The sequence below is a fragment of the Schistocerca cancellata genome, chromosome 8, assembly GCF_023864275.1.
Source record: "Schistocerca cancellata isolate TAMUIC-IGC-003103 chromosome 8, iqSchCanc2.1, whole genome shotgun sequence".
In the NCBI taxonomy this organism is placed as follows: domain Eukaryota; kingdom Metazoa; phylum Arthropoda; class Insecta; order Orthoptera; family Acrididae; genus Schistocerca; species Schistocerca cancellata.
Genome location: NC_064633.1, coordinates 297,689,332 through 297,699,457, shown reverse-complemented (window position 1 = coordinate 297,699,457; position 10,126 = coordinate 297,689,332). Strand labels below are relative to the sequence as shown.

Genomic DNA, 10,126 nt, shown 5'->3' with positions numbered 1-10,126 from the left:
ATACCATGTTTCAAATCTTTAGTGGAGTAAGGAATGTGATTGGAAAGTATGGTAAGTTGAAACAGTTTTAAATATTGAGTTTATCTCAAATTTCCATGATAGCGTGCTCACTATCAAAGATTCGAACTATGTATGATCCTCACTAACTCTGCACTGCTTCTGGCATCACGTTAGACCAAAAACACAGGTTCCCTGTTCAGTAGGGGACTATTAGCATGGAACAAATTATATGGATCATAGTGGGGGGCCGTAGATATAAATTTAAAAAGAAACAATACAGCGTTAAAAGTTCTTTCTTATTGGTGCATCAGCTTTCAAACGATCAACGGCAGCTATATTTTTAAACCAAAAAGAATTTGCCATTTCTGTACATATGACAGTTTTCTAGCTTAGTATTAGAAGCTGGAAGTAGTTGTTGAACGAAGAATAAATGTAAATAAATACAGCCAAAATAGTAACATGCCTCATTACTTTAACCGCCTAAACAATATGTAAATAAATACAGCCAAAATGGTAACATGCCACATTACTTTAACCGCCTAAACAATCTTTGAGCAGCATTGAGTTACACAAATGTATGGAACACACCGGCACAATGCAGGAAACACTTATGGGTCCCGGTCTGGCAGATGGTATTGAGGATTACTTTGATAGCTCCTGGTTTACATCTTTGTATGTTTCATACACAACTCAACAGAAAATTTTGTATGCTGGAGTTTCACAAGTTGTAAATATTTCTACTGTTATGCATACAAAATGTTTTTGTGTTATAAAGAACGATGTGTACATATTTATTTGTTTGTCCTATACTTCAGATGCCGGCAACGGCTCCCGTGAGGTCACCGAAGTTAAGCACTGGCGGACGTGGTAGGCACTTGGATGGGTGACCATCCAGGCCGCCATGCGCTGTTGCCATTTTACGGGGTGCATTCAGCCTCGTGATGCCAATTGAGGACCTCCTCCACTGAATAGGAGCTTCGGTCAAGAATACCATCATGACGACCGGGAGAGCGGTATGTTGACCCCATGCCCCTCCTATCCGCATTCTCCACTTAGGATGTAACGGCGGTCGGATGGTTCCAGTAGGGAACTCGTGACCTGAAGAGTGAGTGCTTTTTATACTTCAGATGGCACTGAAAATGGGTTACACGCCAGAATACCAGTACGTCACATATTTTTACGTGCAGGTCATGGTGAACAGCAAGGTATCTTTTAAGAAATACTACCTAATCTTTGAGGTACAAATGTGCTGTAATTCATACAAAGAAACTTCAGATATTACATCATAGATGCTTTATTTCCGTAGGTTGTCACAGTAAACACAATTAATGCTGAGGTCTTTCGCTGGCTACGCAATTCATCCCAAGATGGCTGCCCTGTAGGCAGCATGATACGGGGCGACGTAGGCAGCAGAGTAGGGGGCGGCGTAGGCCACGGGAGCTGCGGCCGCGGTGTAGGCGACGGGGGCGGCGACGGCGGGGGCGGTGTAGGCGACGGGGGCGGCGGCCACGTAGCTGGCCAGCAGGCCGGGGGCCGGCTTGGGTCCGGGGGCGGCAAGGCAGGCGGCCATCACGGCCAGGACGACGATCACCTGTAGGTACAACACAAGGACTAGCGTAAGCACTCTGGTCTTGTGAGAGAACAGACATGGGGCAGCGCAGGAATGCAAGATTTATATTTAAAGAGAAGTGAAATACTAAAATTGTTTACTTTGAGAACAAAATCATGAGGTTAGAAACACACGTAACAAAGTGAACACAGTTAAATGATAATAAAATTTTATTTTGTGGAGGTCCACAGCCTCAATGTGTCTTGAAAATGAGAAAAGGCAGAAAAGAGCCAAAGTCCTACTGGTTGGATTGTAGCCTTGCACCTACGGGGTTAGCTACTGAATCAAAATCGTATTGTAATAAGTAAACCTCTAACTGCACAGAAATATCTAAATATATCATTCAGCCTCTGGTATCGTTTCACGCACCCACAAAGGTAAAAGAAAAAAAAAAAAATAAAACAGAACAATATTTCCTCTGTTACATCTTACGGTACTGAAATATTTAAAACTTAAAACACACCAGAGGAATCTGCGAAGCACAAAATTTGGAATTAAACCTTAAGATTCAACCTTTAGTGCTTGGAGATAATTTTCGTATTCTAAGAAGTACAAATGGCTCTGAGCGCTATGGGACTTAGATTCTTAGGTCATCCGTCCCCTAGAACTTAGAACTACTTAAACCTAAATAACCTAAGGACAACACACAATCTATGCCAGAGGCAGGATTCCCACCTGAGACCGTAGCAGTCTCGCGGTTCCAGACTGTAGCGCCTAGAACCACTCGGCCACATCGGCCGGCTTCTAAGCAGGCTCGTAAACCGTACGAAGAATTGTTGACTTGAGTAATTTTGGAAGAGAGAGCACTACCTAAACTCACCTGTTTGTACATGTTGCTTGCTTGGTGGCTACTGGTAACCCTGTGGCTGCAACACGCCACCTAGCCTTTATATACTGAGCTTGTGGGCCCGAGCGCTCGTCCAAGTCACGTACAGCGACGGCGATTACGAAGCTGAAGCGGCATGTGAAATGCAACGCATCGAATGCCAGGGACGTGTTCCCTCTTAGGTATCGCAGAATACTCGTATATGACGCATCTGATTTAAATATAATTATTCTGATGCGATAAATATTATATGTAGGAAGCTTTACTTACGAAAGTTAATCGTTTAGTCGTAAATCCAATACGGGACATACCTATAACTATATACATAGTAATGAATTAAAGTTCTCGACGTACTTTTGTTTCCGTAGACTATGTGGAGGCTAATTTGACACACAACTGACAAAATTTTGATACATTTTTCACTAATATAATGAATCACGTTAGAGTTTTGTGAATACAATTTGTAAATATTTCTTGCAAACCGGGTGAACGTTCACGAATTGAAGTATCACACCGCGTTTTTGTGGCTGTTTGTAAAGGTGACTACGAGAAATACCGTAAGGATTCTGACACGGTTTTCACTGATTGGCGAGTAATTTTTGTGTATGTAGTCTATTATCGCTACAACGAACAAGTCGTCTGGCTGTAGATACTTCCAATGTGAGTACACTAGCTTGATAGCCCGAAACAGACTACAAATGTGTTTACAATACGATGCTGTGTCTGTTATACCATCCATTAAGGTTATTTAAAACTCCACTGTTGGGTACAGTCGATGTTAGAAGGGTAGTGAATCTAAAGACTAGAGAAGCACAAGTCACTGATCAAATAATGCCATATAACAGTTATGACCGGGAGATCGATAACAGACATAATTGAAGTACTACCTGCCAAAAAGATACACGGTATTCGCTGGAAATAATATATTTACAGATGCAGCACGTAGCAGTCCGTATTATCCAAACCAGTGAATGCTGCGTTGTGGAACACCCTTGCTTTATTCGCAACGAGTCTGGAGATTGAGTGAAGTGGTTAAAACGCTAGGGAATGGACCAGTATGCACACGTGACCGGGGCAACATGTGGACGTGCTACATTGTCTTCGATGTACCCACTGCAACCACACTATCAAATGATACGACAGGATCATTAACATCGTATCTGGACCCTTTCCACGATAATTTTTTTTCAAAATGATGTATACCTCGGTGCTGGTAGTTGTTGGTAGATAGGAGTGAAGGCCAATGATGAAATGTTCGTAATGTCATGTGACTTCTGGTTTGTCAGTTCTGAAGCGTACAAAATCAACATGATGTCTGCAATAGAGTTTGTACTATCTAAGGAAATATGCATCCATGGGCTGTTAGTATATGGTTATCTTTGGTGTCATTATCGGTAACGTAATATTCTTGTTGGGAAAACATTCTTCACTTAGATTGTACCCATCGAGTCTTTATTTAATAAAATGGCAGCTAAATAGCCATACACAGTTACTTTGCTTAACATTTTAAATTTAGATTTACATTTTACATTTTTGTATAATCATTTTTCGATTTCACTCTTTTGCTGCACAGTTCTATGTGTAATCGTTCACAGGCTTCGTTACACAGTTCACATACATATTTTGGAGTTAGGTCGAGATTAGTTTTGTTTTTTCAAATTAGATGATGAAAGCCGTGAACATAAAATCTAGTTACGACATTTCGTATCTCGAAGTTTGGTACTGTCCATGAACGGTTCGTCATTGCTTAGGTGCCATAGAATTCCGGACATACTTTTTCTCGTTTGTCCTCCATGACCTGCAGTTGATTTCTGGAAGCCACGGTATGTGGCATCATATATCGAAGTTTAATGTCTTCAATTAGGAATGTCTCTCTCGCTCTTGTTGTCTTTGAGAGACCTAGTGTTCTTTTTAGATAAGTCGATTTTACCTTTTCTAGTGTTTCTAGATTTTTTCTGTCAGATGGTCCCATATAACCTCCATCCCACAGGCCATGATTGGCAAGATTTTTGCACTGAATAATTTCATGGCTGTTTCTAAACTGAGTAGAGGGATGTTTTTGATGTCCTGTATTGATATTATTGCTTGGACTGCACGTTCTGTTGTATGTTTTGTGAAACATTTGGCTGTTGGTTGCAATGTCACCCCTAGGTATTTAAAGTCTGATGAGATTTTTATTTTTTATAATAACAAAGTAATAGACCATTGTGACTTACATGTGCACAAAGGACCAAATTGGAAGAGCTTCCCATGTGCTATTTCGTCATTTCACCACTTATACTCGCTTCAGTATGGATGTTGCAGTCTGGTGTATAAACGTTCCGTGTGCTTCCGCAAGCAAATGTGAAGCTTGCTCGCTAATCTACCACCCGTCACACAGCCACATCTATTGTGTAACTGTGTGTGATACTATGAACAGACTGAACTAAACCATCTGCTGGTATTTCGCCTCTGTGTGATAGCCTAGAAGAAGAAATTGGTTCTGATCATTATTACATGCGTGTGCCTTAACTATATTTTTGTCTTTGAGCTACATATTAACATCTGCCGCAAATGTTTCTGCTCTCTTCCTAATAACGTGGTCTTAAATAATCACTTTGCGTACCTTGACCGCAGTGATAAGCCTAGACGAAAAGTCAGGAAAATATATATAACCCTTAAAACTGTCCAAAGAACTGCCCTAGTAGCTTCCAGAGCGCATGATTGAATGTTCCAGTAGTGGACTACTGAATCATAGTCTCTGGCTTTATCAAACTGTGCTCTGACAGATTCTTTTACATCCTTCATCATTCTAATGTTATGTTTCTCTTGAAGTGGCCTGAGACTTGCCTTCTACGCGTCTTAAAACCTGAAATTATAATACAGATGGATTTAGAACTCCGGCAGCTATAACGGTTCATAAGGTCTCTCTCTAAGAAAGGAAACCGCGATTAAATTGATTCTCATAAATACTGCCCGAAGTTCGGTCATGAGTACCCTGTAACACACTGGGTCATGACATCTTAGGAGGTGTGAGTTCGTATTCACGTTTATTTGGCGGTCCTTTATTTGCTAGCGAGGGATTTCCGGAACTGTTGGAAGTTTCATGCCCATGGGCACATTCTTCTCCGCCGTCAGACTCACAATCAATATTCCTGTCGAATGCATCAAAATGTACTTCTGTTAAATACGTACATGATTTTGGCATTATGATGTCACATAACATGCATGCTAACGTGTCATCCTCAAGTCCAGTTACATTCTCATCATCCAGCGGTTAAGTCTGATGTATCTTTCCGGGCAGCTGGTTCACAGCCTACTCATGTTTGACGTCAGTACGTGCACTTCGCTAAGGGCCACTGCAGTGGTCACGCTCGTACTGTCGGTACAGCTACGAATATTATGCTGACCGTGGGATGGCGCTTGTGGCTGTACACGTAGTTTTAAAAGTGACTGGTTATGATAATTATTATAACAGGTAAAACATTTCATTTTAAATGCGTTTCCAGTCGATTTTAGACGTTCGAACTGAGGTACGTACCTTGCCAGTGCCATCGTGTGAAGGGTAGAGGCGTTGGGGAGGGTGGACGGTCACTAGTGCTTCACTAACTAAAGATATTCATTATGACTTTTAGTAATGATGTAATGATGTAATTTAGTAATGATGATACCTGTAACGATCGAATACAATATTGGTGGTGTGCTGCTTGACATAGTCATGCCTATTAAATACATAGGAGTAACGTGACAAAGTGATATGAAACAGAACGAGCACGTGAGGACGTTAGGAGGGAGCAAAAATCATCGACTTAGGTATACTGCGACAATTTTAGGAAAGTGTGATCTTCAAAAGAGACCGCACACGGAGCAACGTGACACACAAATCAGTTCATAATAGACTACTGGCCATTAAAATTGCTACACCAAGAAGAATTGCAGATGATAAACGGATATTCATTGGACAATTATAATATAGTAGAATTGGCATGTGATTACATTTAGACGCAGTTTGGGTGCATGGATCCTGAGAAATCAGTAGCCAGAACAACCAACTCTGGCCGTGATAACGGCCTTGATACGCCTGGGCATTAAGTAAAACAGAGCTTGGACGGCGTGTACAGGCACAGCATCCCATGCAGCTTCAACATGTTACCAAAGTTCATCAAGAGAAGTGACTGGCGTATTGTGACGAGCCAGTTGCTCGTCCACCATTGACCACACGTTTGCAATTGGTGAGAGATCTAGAGAATGTGCTGGCCAGGGCAGCAGTCGGACACTTCTGTATCCAGAAAGGCCCGTACAGGGCCTGCAACATGCTGTCGTGCATTATCCAGCTTAAATGTAGAGTTTCGTAGGGATCGAATGAAGGTTAGAGCCACGGGTAGTAACACATCTTAAATGTAACGTCCACTGTTCAAAAGGCCGTCAATGCGAACAAGAGGTGACCGAGACATGTAACCAATGGCACCACATACCATCACACCGGGTAATACGCCAGTATGGTGTTGACGAATACACGCTTCCAATGCGCGTTCACCGCGATGTCGCCAAACACGTATGCGACCATCATTATGCTAAACAGAACCTAGATTTATCCGAAAAAATGACGTTTAGCCATTTGTGCACCCAGGTTCATCGTTAAGTATACCATCGCAGGCGCTCCTGTCTGTGATGCAGCGTCAAGGGTAACCGTAGCCATGGTGTCCGAGCCAGCTGATAGTCCATGCTGCTGCAAGTGTTGTCGAACTGTTCGTGCAGATGGTTGTTGTCTCGCAAACGCCCCCATGTGTTGACTCACGACCCTTTACAGCCATGCGGATAAGATGCCTATCATCTCGACTGCTAGTGATACGAGGCAGTTGGGATCCAGCACGGCTTTACGTTTTACCCTCCTGAACCCACCGATTCCATATTCTCCTAACAGTCATTGTATCTCGACCAACGCGAGCAGTAGTGTCGCGATAACATAAACCGCAATCGCGATAGGATACAATCCGACCTTTATCAAAGTGATGGTAAGCATTTCTCCTCCTTACACGAGGCATCACAACAACGCTTCACCAGGCAACGCCTGTCAACTTCTGTTTGTGTATGAGAAATCGATTGGAAACTTTCCTCATGTCAGCACGTTGTAGGTGTCGCCACCGGCGCCAACCTTGTGTGAATGCTCTGAAAAGCTAATCATTTGCATATCACAGCATCTTCTTCCTGTGGGTTAAATTTCGCGTCTGCAGCACGTTCTCTTCGTGGTGTAGCAATTTTAATGCCCAGTAGTGCATATTCTGTTTCAGTCTAAACATTAGAGAGATGTTTTACATTCGATGCTTTTGTTTACAGTGCGAAGACCATCCACATAGCATAAGTATCACTCATTTCTTTCAAAGTTAACGATAAGCAACAAAAAGGTGTGGAAGCTACAACACATGTAATACAGAAAATTCCTTATATTCTCACAGCGGAATTATCGCTTATGGAAACACCCGTGCCTCAGGCTGAAAGCGAAATGATAATTATTATGAAATGTTTGTACGCCACACTTATTTATTTACAGTAAGTGTGCAACTAATTGTCCCACGTTCTTAAAAACTATAAGGACCAAAACATGACAAAGGGTATTAGACTGGGAAGTACAAATATTTAAATAACTGTTTCACTTTTGCGTGTTTTTGCTATCCACACAACTTATAATGCTGTGCTAGGTATTAAAAGATCCTTTTTCCAAATGTAAGAAAAGACGAAATTCTGCTGAGAATACGTCAATGTAATTTGAAAAGTTAGTCTTTGCTGTCTCCTAGACGTCTTCGGAAGCTCATAGTCTTTACCAACAGATTAATTTTAGTCTTTCACTCCCTGACACGCCACACATCGAGACGTTAGGTGATGGGAAACGTACCCGACACAAGTCGGTTAACTAACATTTGCCTAGCAGCGTGCATTGGGAAACTAATGCTAGCTGCCTGACATATGATGGAGGACGTCACTGTTTTGCTGGAGGAGACAAATTATCTCACTGAAATAAACTCAGTTGAGACTCGTATAAGATATTTAATGGATACATTACTGCAAGCCAGTGCGTTTAGAAGTCCGCATGCAATATTTAACGAATAATCCCATCCAGACTACTTACTAAAATGTACAACATAAAGTTTTTATCCCCTTATTCCATTACCAAGACACATTAGTATTGGATTTGCTTGTCTTACTGTGTGGTGCTAGCTTTATAAATTTCAGAATCATGGATTTCTTCATATATGTGGCACCAAATAATCATTAAAAAGATTAATTGGGGAGAAGAACCGTAATACAACACAGACATTTACAGAGTATCGTCATCAAATTAGTTACAAGAGCCTGAGGGAAAAATTCTAGATTTGTCAAAGGTATTAACACGACCTTAAGTACAGTTTCGTGCACTGCGACGTGTGTATTTCGATTTCTGAAGAATTAACGAGGATAAATTCCAGGAGGGCCAATCCAGTGTCATTAGAAGTAACTGAATACCCTGAAACTTATTGGCAGATTAAAACCGCGTTGCGGACCGATACTAGAACTCGGGACCTCGAGTCTCGGTCCAGCACACGGCTTTAATGCGGCAGGAAGTTTCATATCAGCGCGCACTCTGCTGCAGAGTGAAAATTTCATGATAAAAATCACATTCAATTGGTTCTTCAGTATTTTGGCTTTCAAGGAACAAAAACCTATATTGTCAATAAAAATAGTAACCACGAAACGTATATGATTGGGCAGTTTTAACCTCTCTGTAAATTTCTAGCGGTCATCCATGTGAGGCTGTTATTCTTCGTTGTTATTTCACTTTTCTAACTACTGACCTATCTACTAACAGCTTTGCATCCAATGACATTATGTCAAACGTAATTGGCTAGTCGTAACTAGCCTCTTGGCCTCACACCAATCACACTAATAATCATGCTCTGCGTGAACTGATGAAACAGATCTGATTCACCTAATTGAATTTATTGGTGAAGCTCTTTCAAAGATAAAAAAAATTATATTTTCGCCATTAAGATCGGCTTCAGTACACTGTAGCGTCCAAAACAGTCGAATACGGTTCGTATTTACCACATCACCTCTAACATACGTTTCTCAGGCTCGGTAGTTATGGTGTTCGAAAAAAAGAATAATAGAATACAATAGAACGAAACGGTTTTGAAAAGGAGGAAGACGAACATCGCACGGGAATTTGAGTTGTCGTTCGGTGCTGCAGTTGGCTCAACCCTCGCAGCGGATTTCGCTTCTTGCATAATCGCTGGTCGCAGGTGGTCGCCGGCTCCCGCTTGGCGTCCGCTAGCGAACGTCACGCAACGTGGCCTGAATGAGGTACTCACTACTGATACTGCAGGCATCTGTTTGTAAAACAAAGACAGTACAGCGCAGCGATTCATTCCAAGTAGCAGTTAAGCTAAGAGTGTCAATGCTAAATAGAATCTGTGACATTTCCATATCTATACTATTGTCCATTAAAACTGCTACACCAGGAAGAAATGCAGATGATAAACGGGTATTCATAGAACAAATATATTAAACTAGAACTGACATGTGATTACATTTTAACGCAGTTTGGGTACATAGATCATGAGAAATCAGTACCCAGAAAAACCACGGCCTTGATACGCCTGGGCATGGAGTCAAAAACTGCTTGGATGGCGTGTACAGGTACAGCTGCCCATGCAGCTTCAATACGATACCACAGT

At 41.7% G+C, this 10,126-nt stretch overlaps 1 protein-coding gene across 1 annotated transcript; it reads right to left on the bottom strand.

The window, feature by feature from the left end:
• Positions 1 to 1,276: 1,276 nt before the first annotated feature.
• Positions 1,277 to 2,458, bottom strand: LOC126094641 (cuticle protein 21-like). Its single transcript, XM_049909136.1, has 2 exons — positions 2,430 to 2,458; positions 1,277 to 1,591 (listed from the first exon to the last, which is right to left on the bottom strand). The coding sequence occupies exons 1-2, from the start codon at positions 2,439 to 2,441 to the stop codon at positions 1,358 to 1,360; spliced, it is 246 nt and encodes an 81-aa protein (XP_049765093.1). The 5' UTR covers positions 2,442 to 2,458; the 3' UTR covers positions 1,277 to 1,357.
• Between the last annotated feature and the right edge of the window lie 7,668 nt (positions 2,459 to 10,126).